Genomic DNA, 14,048 nt, shown 5'->3' with positions numbered 1-14,048 from the left:
TGGCCCATGCTCCATTGACACATTTCTAGCCTTGCTCCCTCCTGCAATGCTTTCCTCCTCCTCTCGAGACTGTGTGTCTTGGCAGTGCCATTTCCCCATCTGATCCTTATCTTGCTCTTGGCTGCTGGACTTGCGGGGCGCGAGGACGCGTTCCTGCTTTGCAGCTGAACAACACATCTCCAGGGCTGAGCCGCAGGAATGCGCTTCCTGAAGGGCTCGGCATTTGAAACGGCAGCCTGTGTTTGGTAACACAACCCGGCTGTGATTGATCTCTACCTGAGGGCTGGAGCAGTTGAAACAGGCTTTAAAAATCACAAATGAAAATATAAATACAAGAGGAAAGAGAAGTCCATCCTGGAAAAAGGAAGACATGGTGTTCAGCAACACTCATCACACACTCATGCACATTTTTTCTAATTACAGTTGACCCTTAGGAAGGGATTCAGGGGACCAAACTGACCAAGCGCAATTCAGTTACTGATGAAAATTATAATCCAAGAGCAGGCACCAGTGTTACAGCTGGCTGGGATGGAGCCAGCTCGCCAGGCACCTGCACTTATTGCGTGCTCGTTTACAGCCCAGAGAGCTTTCTCCTTATTACACCAGGCTGCACGCATTTTCTTTTATATTTATCCTAACCCTGGGGGGGTTCGCTGGAAATGCTGGTCAGCACTGGTGGTCACCCTGTGGGTCCTGTTTCCTGCACGTTTTAGGGGTGCCTCCAGCATGGCAGCCTGAGGCAACCCAGGGTGCTTGCCTGCACCCCTGCACCCCTCTGTTGGGTGGCCGCTCCCTGCAGCCTACCCTGCCTGTAGCATCCTTTGCTGGTGGAATTGCCCAAAATGTGTAATTTTGAGCTGCGATGGAGTCAGCGCTGCGAATTCACACGCAGGAGGGCTTATCCCCGTGCCCATGCTTTGCAGGTTGAGGACACAACCTCACAGCTAACAAGTGCCTTAGCTGGGCACGAAGAGCCACCTGAGTCCTGATGTAGCCCGAATTCAGCCCTTTTCCAGTCTGTCCAGCTCTGAGGATCGCAGCTTCTGTCCTTAAGAAAGCCGGGGTGGTGATAAGAGAGCTGCCCGCAGCGCTGCAGCCTGCCCGATGCCAAGGGATCGGCAGGGGAGCAGGGAGGAGCGCATGGGATCTGCCTTGGTTTCCATTAGCTTGGTTTGCTGCACTGCAATTTTTAACTCAATTACATTGTTTGTAAAAGGAGAGTTTATAAATGCTTGTCACCAGGAGAACAAAGTTACATAATTAAACAATTTACCAGAAAGTCTGTGGCTTCAGTGCAACTCTCTGGGGTGATTCAATATTCCAATAAAAATACTGGGTGATACCATAAATATTGTAAATGGCTCTAGATTGTTTCCAAGGGCTATGTCAACTGTTTATTGCATTCAAAGAGGAAAGAATAAGTGAAATCACAGAGAAGATAAAATTTAAATAAATAAAATAATGGGAAAAATAAAGCAAAAATATTTTCTTTTGTATTTTGAAAGCTCTGGAGGATATTTTTGGCCAGCATGAGAGAAGACTATCGTATTTACCAGAAAAATGAACCGAGGGCATCTGTGTGTACTTACTCATAGGTTATATACGTATATCTGTGGGGGCTGTGCATGGATGCTTAGATAAAATCTGCTCACAACACGGGGAGAAACCTCTTTGTTTATATGATTGTTTGTGGCATTCGCAAATCCCAGCCATGGAGCCCAGGAACACATCTGTTTCCCTGGCCAAGCTGCTGGGTCCTGCGGCCCTGCTGTGGCGAGGGCAGCCGAAGGAGTGTGCCACGAGTGGGCGGAATTGCAGGATGAATTACCCATATCATTGAAAACTTGGGAAGGTTGTTCAAAAGTTGTTACTGAAGCAAGATAAATATTTGCCAGGCATGATCCCACCATGCAATGACAAGTAAGCTGTGTGGAATGTGTTAATAAAATATAAACGTTCTGAAAGGGAAACAAATGTTGTGGATGAGAAAACAAAATGAACTTGTGGCTCCTCAAAGGCAACAATTGAAAACATATTGACATGGACTGGGCTGAAGTCTCTTATATCTTCTGAGGAACATACATCACAGTACGTGCACATCACCCAGCAGAGTAGTGGGTTTGCAGTGTGCCATAAATACCCAAATACTGCTCCCAAGATACTGAGGTTTGTCCATTTGTACCAACACGGAGGTGTGGGGCTTGGCTGCTCGAGGAAGGGGGAGTCACCCGACTCACCGTGTGAGTGGCCTGTGCCAGCACCTGGGGCAGAAGGTTTGGTGCTGCCCAGCACGGGGACGCGAGGTCGCACCGTGCCCAGTTGCAGGCTGGCCATCCCCTGTAGCCTACGGGCAAACCCCTTCTTCTCCCCAGCCACGAACTGGGCAGCTGCAGTAGATCTGCACGGGCTCCATCGAAGGCTTTTGGCACATAAAGCGCCAGGAGCCAGTGGTGGAGCACTGGGGGTGATGCCCCAGGGATGGAGTCTGCATGGTGATGGAGCCCCAGGGCTGATGCCCTGGCAGGTGGCTCCGACGTGGTGCTGGAAGCACCTCATGGGGGACCACAAGACCCCACTTGTGGTCTTGGGAAGATGCACATCCGGCAGCTCTCTTGCAGGCCCTGGGGCACTGCAGGTCTCACTCGTGCACTGGCAGAAACACAGGAAAATGCCCTGGCTGGGGCTGGGGGAGGCTGAGGCACAAGTCCTACCATCCTGCAGCTACTCAGTATCCCCCAGCACGGCAGAGGCAGGCAGAGCGCAGCAGGGCTTGTAGGGGGAAGCACAAAGAGGAGTTTTGGGAGAGACAGCACCAGGAAAAGCGCAGGACACGCTATAGCGAGGGCGCCGGGGAGCGGTACGAGCGGGGGCGGGGAGATGGAGCTTGGAGAGTTCGCAGGTTTCCGGCAAAGGCTACCGAAGATTGCCGAAGTGGGGGCGCGACGCGCATGCGCTGTATGGCGGCAAGGCCCTGTGATGGCGGCGGCGGAGGCAGAGGCGGGCGGCGTGTGCTCTGGCATGGCCGGGCCCGGGGCCGGGGATCCTGCGATGGACGAGGCGGGGCCCGCGGGCCCTGCGATGGACGAGCCCGGGCCCGCGGGTCCTGCGATGGACGAGCCCGGGCCCGCGGGTCCTGCGATGGACGAGCCCGGGCCCGCGGGTCCTGCGATGGACGAGCCCGAGGCGGACGCGGCGGGCCCTGTGGTGGCCGAGGCCGAGACGCCGCCGCCGCCTCTGCCGGGGCTGCAGCTGGTGCAGCAGGGCGCCGAGGCGCGCGTTTACCGGGGGCTGTTCCTCGGGCGGCCGGCGGTGGCCAAGCTCCGCATCCCGAAGCGGTACCGGCACCCGGCGCTGGAGGAGCGGCTGAGCCGGCGGCGCACGGCGCAGGAGGCCCGGTCGCTGCTGCGGTGCCGGCGGGCAGGTGGGCCCGGGGGCGGCGGGGCCGGGGCGGCGTGAGGCGGGGCTGCCCTGAGGGGACAGACACCCCTGGGCGCCGGGTGCTGCCGTGCTCACCGGCACCCCCGGGTTCTGCATGTCCCGCAGAGCAGATAACGGACATTTGCTGTCCTTCCCGCTTCATTCTGAAGGATGCAGGTGGCTTCTTCTCATCCTGGGGTGACCTGCTTTACTTTTTCAGCGTGCTCCCCTAAAACGCAGCTTATCCTCGGCCAGAAAGCCCCTATGAGTCTTTCCGGGGAGTCTTGCCCCAGGAGGAGCTCAGTCTGTTACCAAGCTTGAACTCCCAACTAGATTAAGACTGAAGGCTAGCGCAGCATGGGTTGGAAGTGGATTTGGTGGGGGCCGTTCCTAGATGTGGGTTGTCAGGGGCAGGGGGTGATCTGCACTGGCATTTCTGGTTAAGGCTTGTATTGGTTGTGTTTTGTTGTTAAAATAAAGTTGGGAAATCCTATAAATTAACAGCATTTCATTTGTTCCTTTTTTTAAATAGGGATTTCAGCTCCAGTGGTCTACTTCGTGGATTACGTCACCAACTCCATATATCTCGAAGATATTGTAGACTCAATTACTGTTCAAGATCATATTTATTCTGTACAACGGAGTGGAAATGATAGCAGTAACCTCCTTACCTTAGCAGAGAAGATGGGTGAGCTGTTGGCAAGAATGCATGATGAAGATCTTATACATGGGGATCTTACAACTTCCAATATACTTATGCGGCCCCCCACAGAGAAGCTGGACTTGGTGCTGATAGACTTTGGCCTCAGTTTTATTTCAGGTCTTCCAGAGGATAAAGGAGTTGATTTGTATGTTCTGGAAAAAGCCTTCCTAAGCACTCATCCAGATACTGAAATGATGTTTAAAACTCTGCTAAAGACCTATGCAGCTACATCTAAAAAATCTGGTCCTGTGATCAAAAAGCTGGATGAAGTACGGCTAAGGGGAAGGAAGAGATCCATGATTGGTTAGAAGAGTGGGCTTAGGGATGGAGAAATATTGCTACTTAGGTTTTGCAAATATGGTTATTTATACTTCCAGTTGGTTTTAATTCACAGATTACTATTTTGATAACTGTGTCTTCAAATAAATAAATAAATTTGAATTAGTTTAAGTGGCATAAAGTTACCAAAGTAATTGTGGGATGGGAGCACAGACGAGAGAAACAACTAAAGGTCACTTCTTTCATAAATGTTAAATATTTCTTCTTAAAAGTAATTTACAGTGTCATTCCACTTGCACTTTTCTTCGTGTGGTTAGAATCACACCGAGTAATACTTCTCAGCCTGTGGACCATGGATTCGTTGGAGGTAAGAGGGACCTGGGGATTGCAGAGCATCTACAGAAGCTAATTAAGAAAAACAAATGTGGTGGGTTTTTTTGGTTTTTTTTTTTTTCCCCAGAAAACTACAAAGCATTTAAATCCATTATAAATGGTTGTACACCTTCTGAAAAATTTTGGGAGGACTGAATTCTAGGACACAGGCAATGCTGAAATACAGCGGTAAACATAAGACAGGTTCATTTTCTTCCAGGAGTAATTTTGGCTTTTTTAACTTTCAGACAATAGTATTTCCTTAAATAAATATAAAAATGGTGAATCAAGAACAATTTTCTGCTGAGAAACTTCCACTTTAAGCAAGAAGTCTGCTGTAAATTTCCATTTTTTGGTGCTTTATAAGAGGGACTGCTTGTATTGTGATTGTCTGCCTAGGTAGGCAGTTGGCAGAGGTAGGCAGTAATACTGGGTTTTTGGTAACGTTTTCTGGGTTACTGTATTTAATGGTGTCAATGGAAGATGGCCCAGAGGAAAAGTTTACAAACCCCACAGCAGGTGAGTTAGAAGATAATCAGTCCTCTGTGTTACAAGCAGAATGGGATGGAAGGTGTGTGCTGGGTAAGTGTGTGAGCTTTGTTATTCAGATAATGATTTAAGAGAACCAGGGAACTTCCCCCTGAGTATCTGCAGCGTTGGGCAGCCTCTGTCTGTCGGGACAGCTCCTCTGTTCTCTTGTTGCTGCTCTCTCTGAAAATGTGCAAAAGAGGGAGCAAACCCTGCAGGAACCCCTTCCGCACGGCATGACCCTCGCTTTTTCACAGCCACGGACGGGCCCGTTCCACCCCGAGGGGACAAAGCAGCCGTGAAAGCAGCACGGGGCTTGTGGCGGGCACGACTCTGCCTGGCAGGGGAGGAGGGGACGGAGGGCTTCTTCCTCCCCGCTTAAAGCCAAGCAACCTGAGTAAACCCAGCCTGGGGACGGGGCAAGCAGGAGTCCTCTCGCTGGGCACCGTGGCCCAGGGCGCTGGGAGCCCCGGGTGGGGAGAGGAGCGAGGCACCAGCCTGGGGTTGCGTTTTGGGGGCGGGCAGGCGGCGCCGAGAAGCAGGAGGCGCTGGTGCTGCTGCAAGCTCATTCCGTGCGGTGGCGCCGCCGCAGCGCTGCCGTTTGTCAACGCTATCACGGCGGGTTCGCGGCCGCGCAAGTGTCCTAGCGCTGCGGGCTGCCCGTGCCCGGCGCGCATTCACCTCTTGCCAGAGGAGCCGCCTGGGCGAGTGCCCGGCCCCGGCGTGGGGCCCCGGGTTCCACCGCCCAGCCACAGCTTTGGCTGCGGAGCCGCGGGACTCCCTGCTCGCTGGTGGGTGACTTGTTTTTATTGCTGGCCGTGCTGCAGCCCGGGCTGGGGGCGAGAAGAAGGAGCCATGTTTCCGTGCAGGGAGCAGCGGGGCTTTAGGAGCTGGTGCTGCTGCACACTCTCCTGCCTGCTTGGAGAGAAAATGCAACAGCCCAGGCAGCACACGGTCACTTAAAACGGTGCTCCCAGGGTGGCCTGGGACTGCTGGAGTGGGGTTTTGTGGCATGGTGGGAGCAGGTGGATGTAAGCTAACGAGTCCCCTAACGAGGCCTGATGTGAACCCCAAATCCCGGACTCACTGAGGGGAGGCAGCACGCCTGACCTCCCTGCCCGCCATCCCCCATCTGTACAAACACCGCTTTTTCTGTCTCCTGGTGATGCCAGGATTGAGTTATGTTTGTAAAGCCCTTTGAAGAAGCCTCTTTCTAACTATCACTGTGTTTATTAAAATGCAGCTCTCCCTGTGGGCCTGTGGAGTGGAAACAAAGCTGATCAACTGCGAGTTTTTATGGCCGGCGCGGTGCTCTGAGATGAAGCCCTGCAGTGGAGCTGGGGTCGGCAGCCTGCGGCGGGGCCAGCCCTCTCGGGGTGCTGGTGCGTGAGACTGGCTTTCTAGCGGGGACTCCTGAATTGGCCTCTGCTGAAATCTGCTCTGTGATGGCGCATCAGAACAAAGCAGAACATTACTGGTAATGAAAAACAAAATGTTTGCTTTTTCACTGTGTGATAAAACTCCTCCTCATTATGTAAGTGTTACTTTCTGCACATCTGTGTTACAACTTGCTGATATTTCCTCTTGATCAGCCCGATGTGCCTATATGGATTGCTGTAGTGAATGCTGAGCTATTGCTGTTTGAGGGTGGAAAAATCACAGCAGGTGCATGTCCAGCAAAGGGGACGCTCTGGACCTGCAAAGTAGCCACCCCGCATCTTCTTGCAGCCTCAGCTGTATCACTGGTTGTGGCGGTGGCAGCAGCTCCGTGGATGAAAACCACTGATTCCCTGGCTGGTTTGCAAGGCAGGTGGAGTTTCCTGCCTTGGTTTGACTGAAGATAGCTTGGCTTGCTGCTGTGTTAGCTATCAGTGCATCTGCATGGTTATAAGCAACACTGAATTACTATTGATATAATTTGCCTTTGCATTATTCATACTCGGGGTTTATGTCCAGTGTGCGTGCGTTGTCATAAGGAAAATAGGACTCCTGTTTTGTTGTTTGGGTTTTTTTACATGAATAGTTTATCTGCTGCAAATACAGTTTCAAGCCACCAATATTCTTTCAGTTTGGTCTGACTTTTTACAAAGTCCTTGCAACCCAGATTAGCTTGTTTCAGTTTAAAAGGAAAACAAATAAAATTTAAAACTACTCTTAAGTGAAATTGAAACAATAATCTTTGGAAAGCTGTAAATGATCTTTTAGGCTGGAAACCCAAACTTCTTTTTAATTCAGAGCGAGTGTCGTTCTTAGTTTGTATTTCCACCGCTGCCAAAGCAGCCCAGCGGTCAGTCCCACCCTCTTCAGAGTGCGGATCTGGACACTGAGGATGGTCACAGCTCCGTGTGACACCGGGAGAAGCGGTGAAGTCCTGCCCTGGCTTACCCAGAGGTTCTGTTCTCACCGGCCCCAAAGGCTGTGCTGGCCTTCATCCCCCCCAAAACCCTCCCGGGGGCCCCGAGAGGCGGTGGGGATGTGAAGGGTGATTGCTTATGTTGCACTCAGCCACAGGGGGTCTCTCTGCCACCAGCGCTAGGACCGGAAAAATCTTTGTGTTTGGGAAAAATGTTCTTTCACCAGAAAATGTTTATAACTGTGTGCTGAATGGACAGTTGATCACTCTGGGTCTTTCTACCACTTGAATCTTCCTGCTCTTAAGAATGAATTGTTGTCTCGGGGGACTGACTCCAGGCCTGCCAGGAACAGCTTCATTCCCAGGGGCTTCCCAGCACCTGCCTGATCTTGCTCCACACCTGGGTGTCACCCAAAGTGCCATGAACACAAGGAGTGTGCAAATAAGCTGTGAAAAGAGGGGAAAAAGGGAAAGACAAATGAAATGGAAATAGAGGCATTTCATCAGCAGAATGTGCAGCATTAGGATTTCCGAGGGAATTGGAGTTGCCTTTTTTGTTTATTGTGATGTCTGACCATCATCAGTGATTTCTCTTGTGGGAGTGGGGAGCCAGCTTGTGAGCTGGGGATTACCAGCCTGACTTTAGTTTGCAGTAATTAACGACAAATTCAGTTTTGCCCACTGATGCCATAGGTGCAGAGCTGAACTAAGGCGATTTTTGGAGGTAGATGTGAGGTGAGGATCTATAGGAGCACTAAGAGGAAAAACAGACATGAAAGAAAACACATACAAGTATGGCAAGAACCAGGAATGGAAATGCAGTTGCATAACCTGGGTATGCTGTTACCGTGACTTTTGGACAGTGGCTGCTCTGTGCCGGCAGTTACTGTGTGTATATGTAAAAACTGTGCATACAAGCTATATGGTGTAGTTTTTTTGAGTGAACTTTTTTTTAGTCCAGGCCTTGATGTCTGCAGGAAATTGATATTTTCCAGTTTTGCAAGATGGAAAACACTGATAACCTTTTGCAACCCTCCTCTCCCATCAGTGCTGATAGGAAACCAAGTTAGTGCAATAAAAGCATAAAAGCTCGTTTGTAACCCAGAGTTCACTATGTGAGGGTCACTACAGATAAATAAATCCTCTCCCTGGCCCAAGCAAAAGCTGGGTCCCACAGCGGTCCCTTTGGGCACTACGCAGCACCTCTTTCTTTTGTGCCAAGCTAAACTTACTCTGTAAGTAACGGGGAGCAACGGCCCAGGAGTGGGGAAAGGTCTGACCCCAGTGATGGCCAAGGAGCACAGGGAGGGATTCAGTGAGGGCAGCTGCTGCTGGCACTGGAAATGGGGGTGATAGAGAGGAGTTTAGAAGGAAACAAATTAAATGTTAATTCCCAGCTGAAGTCCTGGAAAGCTGAGTGAACCAGCGTGTAGCCCCTGCACAGTACTCTTGCTGGGAAGCGCTGAAGGCTGAGCCCAGCATCTGCCCCGCTGAGCTGAGAGGGGATGGGTGGGATCGGAGAAGGGGCTGTCCAGGCAGGGACGTGACTCATGTCTCAGAGGAAATGTGCTCCTGTTCCCCTCGCCCTCTGTGCTGGCAGAAGTCTGTATCTTTGTAAGAGAAAGATGGGATTGATGGCTTATTATTCTTTTGAAGCTTTTTTTAACTTACAAGGTTGATTTTGAGAGAAGAAGCTTTGTAGAGTTCCTTTGGTCCAGCACATGGCACAGACTCATACACGTGCACCCATTCTCTGGCTGATGGGTCTGTTGGGTAAGTTGGACCCATCTTAAGCAGTTGCATTGTTTTGATGGCGTGAATTTTACTTTCAGGTCCTCAGCCATCCATCTGCCCGTCCCCTCCACCATGTACCACAACCCAAGTGGTAAAGCAGCCTAAGCTACCATAGCCCACTGTGATGGCATTAATGTGGCACAGGAATTTCCTACTCGATTTTTTTATCATGATAACTTTTTATTCCTGTTGCTTAGCAGTTAAAGAATAGCAAGATATAAACCCCCATAGCTTTCTCTCAGTCAGCTTCTGTGCTTCTGGGCCCCAAGAGAAGGAGCGTTTGCCAGCAGGGCTGGGCGGCCGTGGGGCCAGGAGCCAGGCGGATGCCGGATCCTCGCTTTGCCAGCGGCCCCCGGCAGTGCCTGGCAAAAGCTTTTGTGTCTGTTCTGCTATTTGAAAAGAGCCGCAGTAGCGATGCTGTCACCCTTTAGCCCCTGCCCAGGATGGCTGTGGGGATTAACTGATTTGTTACTGTTTGCACAAAATTATAAATATATGTGCTGTTAAGGAGAGGGAGGGGAATAGAGGAGGTGGATCCACACCTGGAGCAGAGTCCGTTTGACAGGTACAGTCCTATCTCTAATGCTGATTGTATCACCGCACTCTTGTCTCTCTAATTTCGCGTTCCCTCTGTGCCAGTGATTCATGTTTTTTATAAGCTGGAGAGAGCTTTCCTCAGTGGGGTCTGCTTTTTTATCCGACACATTTGACTCCAACTTCTTTGATGCTCTAGGAGTGACCTGCCTGCAGGTAGTAATTCTCCAGAGAGCTGATTAATTGTGAAAAGGGAAAGGTTTCTCTGGTGAACGTGATTGTTATGCATCTTTCATATACATACATGGAGTCAATTCACCCAGGTTTTGAATTTGTTTTAAAACGCTCAAAGGATGCTGGTGAAGTACTAAGGGGGTTATTTTGCTTTACCTTTTTTCTCCTCACTACTCAGCTCCATTTAGCCTCCAATTGTGAGAATCCAGGCGATGCAAAAAGCGGAGAGAAAATCCAGTTCCCTTGACTTTGATCTCTTGCTCAACTTGATAGTGCATCAGCTCGGTCTCCTGTGATGGTGCCTCTGCTTGGGCTCCCCGCGGTCAAATGGAGACTGGCAACCTCTGCAGCACACATGGAGATTTACCTTGGTCCAGGGGAGGGGAACCTGTCCAGCCCCACATACTCTCCCATCTTCTTTCTGATGACCCTGATGTAGGGCAGAGCTGGCAGGAAAATCCACCCTCAGCGTTAGAACTGGGCAGCTTTTGTGTTTTCTTTTTGACTCGTGATTGGAGCATGCTTAACTGCGTGGGTCTGGCCTGATTATTTAAGGGCAGCCAGGGTATAGTCATATGCTACTCGCTTGCTGGAGCTCACACTTGTGTGAGCCAAGGCTTTGCCTGCTGCTTTTCCGGTATTTCCCATGGCTCTATCCCGCTCCGCACCACTGGCCTTTTGTTTGTTTGTGTTCATTTATTTTTAACAAAAAAAAAAAAAAGTGTTTCCGACGGTATTGCAAACAACTTGTCAAACATCTCAGTCACTGGTTAAACTGAATTGTCAAAAGCAATTGCAGCTCCTTGCTCGTCTCATGCTTTTGAGTTTTTAATGTGCATTTGTGTACTCTTTCTGCCCACGGAGGGGAAATGTTTGAGAACTAAACCAGATATTTAAACTGCTGGATTTGAGTGGGGTTTTTTCTCTAGCAATCACTTGTACTCACTCTTTCTTTATAGTTAGATGTACTGAGTTATTAGCACAGCCAGATGCTATTTTATGGCCTGCAATGCAGAAATGGTCAAACCGAATGAGCTCTTGCGCCGCCAGAGTTTTTCAACCAGTTTCGAAACGTCTCCGCTGCCCAACCCCTCTGACTGCAAAAGGCGGGTGGCCGAAGCTGCTGTGACCGGGAGGATAGCGAAGCGTGTGTGTGGCGATCCAGGGGGCCGGTATAGCGGGGCGGGCCGGTATAGCGGGGCCCCTCCCGGCGGGCGGGGCGGCCGCGCTCCGCTCCCGGGAATAAAGCGGGGCCGCGGCGGCGGGAGCGGCGGCGGGGGCGGGATGGCGGCGCTGGGGGCGCTGGTGAAGAAGCTGTGGAGCGTCCGGCGGTTCGTGGTGCTGCTGTGCGCGCCGCTGGCGCTGGTGCCCGTGCTGCTCAGCCTGCCCCCCAAGGTACCCGCGCCCGGGCACCGGCGGGGGGGGGGGGGCACCGGTGGAGGGCATGGAGCGGCGGCGTGGATGGAGACCACCGGCCGTGGAGCACGGACGGGTGCACCGGCTGGGGCTGCCACCCAGGGTTTGCAGTTTGGGGATACCCGCTGGGGGGGACACGGAGCAGGGGACACCGATTGGGGTGCGCTGGCCAGGGGCATGGATGGGGGGCTGCGACCGGGGACATGGGGCGGGGGGCACCGAGCAGGGCACACCAACTGCAGGGCACCAACCGGGCCGTCGACCAGGAGACACAGGCCATGAGTGCAAACTGGGGACGCTGACTCAGGGCATGGACCGAGTGTATGGATTAGTGTCACACGCTGAGGGCACAAACTGTGGGGCACAGCCCTGGGGACACAGATAGGGGGCAAAGCCTCAGTGCCCTGTCCCACCTTGCTGCTCACCTCTTGCCTCAGCCCCTGCAGTATTTGACCCTCACAAGGGTCACCCTGCTACCTGCCAGGGTTTCCCCACGGAGGGAGGGGTCTGCGAAAGCCTCCTCACCCATCTGCAGCCACCTTAGAGTGTGAATGGAGGGGACGTCCTGGTTTATTTTAACTTTTTAGGGGGAAGAAGGGCTAGATCATGTGAACTGTATTTATGTTGCTCATATAGACATTGGGAGGTATAAGGAACCTATGGTTCAGAATCAGCTCAAACTAAGTTGCACTAAGTAGTACTTCTTGCTGGTACTTAGCAGCCTTATTGTAGTTTTTATCAATAGCTGTCAAAGGGGAGCTGGGGAAACTGAAGCAAATCAGGGCCATGGCCAGCATCACCCACCCAGCGAGGTGTTTGCAGAGCTGGGGTGGGAGGCAAGCACCCTGGACTTGGCTGGGCTCTGAGGCTGCACGGCATTGCTGTCCCATCCCGTTTGCTATGGGAATTGCACTGGGTAGTAGTGTGGGCAGGGAGAGAGGGATGGTGCAGAGCTGTAGGTGGCCGTGCAGCAGGGTTCGTGGTGCAGGGCTGGGAAACACAGGGGAGCCGCGAGTGCCACCTGCACCGCTGCGGGCGATTCTCGGGGGGGGACACCTTTGGTGCTGTATCCGAAAAGGCTTTGCGAGAACGATATTTGTGGTGTTCTGTCGATGTGGAAAAATTGGTCTTCTGGTAAGCTCTGAGCTTTGGCGTGTGTGTTTTAGGCTGCACATTAAGCAATCTGTGGCAAAATTTTGGAGGCTGGAGGATTTTTGCACCTGCCCCATGTACGCAGCTCCTGTGCACCAGGAGTTCTGAGCCTTGAGTGGAAATCCACGGGGCAGTGAAGTCACTGGGAAATTTTGTGCCACTGACTTCGGTGTGGGCAGGATTTCACTCTTACATTCTGACTCAGATCCATTTGAGAATGACTTTGTTTACACCAGAAAATAAGTGATGTTGGTACTCAGTGATTATAGAATGATTCAGATGCTGTAAGGACATGAAGGTGGCATTTACTTCAACCTGCGTAGTGCTTGTCAGGTGAAACCTTTACATTCAAGATAGCAAAATAAATCTCCCAAATAATAATAATGATGATAAAAAATAGAATGACCATTCCTTTATTTAATGACACCGTATGTAAAAAGAGAAAATTCTTTGGATTTAATCTCCCTTTTTTCTATTTTGGGTGAGTTCTTAAGAGGAATATACTGTTTGCCTCAAAGAGCGGAAAGCACAACAGGTACTTAATTGCTTTGCAGATTCATAAGTAGGTAATTATATTTGTACATTCATTTACGGTAGCTGAACAAGTGACTTCAATTATATTTAATAGTATCTTGTTTGACTTTGGCACTTGGAAAATCATGAGATACAGTTAGAGAGTGAGGAGATGTACCGTACGCTCAGTGCAAGCTTGTGCCTGAACCACACAGTGGTTAATTGTGAGAATAAATCGCAGATGAACCTGTCACTGTGCTGTGAGAAGGCCCTCACTCCAGATGCTCTATGTACTGGTAGAAGCCTATAGTGTTACACAGGCTGTGCAAAGATTTGGGTGTTCAGGAAAGGGATTTTTTCCACGTGTACAGGAGAAAAAAGTCTCTGCTGGTGTAATGGTGCTGTTCACACCCGCTCCACTCTTGCAGTGTGCTGGTGGCATGCTCCTGGGTGTGACCTTCAGAGAATGTCTTGCACAGTCCAGTCTGATCAACGCTGTTTTATTAAAGAAAAGCTAGTGATGGGAAAGTGGAAGTGTTTGTGGTTGAGAGGGTGAAGAGCAGTGGGACAGCTGCGGGCAGGGAAGGAGAAGCCCTGGCAGAGCTGACTGGCCCGCTTGCGTTGGTGATCTGTTGTTCATTTCCATGGGCGCTAAATGCATTACAGTTGGTAGCAGTGAGACTGGCCGGTACCTGCACTGGTTGCTGTCAAAACTCTGAGGCGCATGTGGCTGTTAACCAGTGCAACGTTTCA

General features: G+C 51.2%; 2 protein-coding genes across 5 annotated transcripts in view; both read left to right on the top strand.

Moving 5' to 3' along the window:
* The first annotated feature begins 2,877 nt into the window (after nt 1-2,877).
* Nucleotides 2,878-4,580, top strand: TP53RK (TP53 regulating kinase). Its single transcript, XM_054845957.1, has 2 exons — nt 2,878-3,421; nt 3,950-4,580. Exons 1-2 carry the CDS (start codon nt 2,878-2,880, stop codon nt 4,426-4,428), a joined length of 1,023 nt encoding a protein of 340 aa, XP_054701932.1. The 3' UTR covers nt 4,429-4,580.
* A 1,308-nt stretch (nt 4,581-5,888) lies between these two features.
* SLC13A3 (solute carrier family 13 member 3) overlaps nt 5,889-14,048 on the top strand; it is a 34,607-nt gene continuing 26,447 nt past the window's right edge. The window contains exons 1-2 of one of the 4 annotated variants that reach the window (XM_054845366.1): nt 5,889-6,090; nt 6,543-6,776. Coding sequence is in view for 2 of the 4 variants with exons in the window: in XM_054845364.1 (XP_054701339.1) it covers nt 11,499-11,609 (111 nt within the window). In the remaining 2 variants the exon portion in view is untranslated. Of the gene's footprint in view, nt 6,091-6,256; nt 6,777-11,489; nt 11,610-14,048 lie in introns of those variants that run through there. The other 3 variants (XM_054845367.1, XM_054845364.1, XM_054845365.1) reach the window with 3 other exon arrangements.

The sequence above is a fragment of the Grus americana genome, chromosome 17 (assembly GCF_028858705.1).
Source record: "Grus americana isolate bGruAme1 chromosome 17, bGruAme1.mat, whole genome shotgun sequence".
Classification (NCBI taxonomy): Eukaryota; Metazoa; Chordata; class Aves; order Gruiformes; family Gruidae; genus Grus; species Grus americana.
The sequence above is the reverse complement of the archived record's forward strand: the minus strand, read 5'-3'. Positions and strand labels throughout refer to the sequence as shown.

Excerpts from the sequence above, each read along its gene's own strand:
- TP53RK (XM_054845957.1), top strand. The coding sequence starts at position 2,878 with ATGGAGCTTGGAGAGTTCGCAGGTTTCCGGCAAAGGCTACCGAAGATT. Across the intron at positions 3,422-3,949 it reads GCTGCGGTGCCGGCGGGCAG|GGATTTCAGCTCCAGTGGTC; the intron begins GTGGGCCCGGGG and ends TTTTTTAAATAG.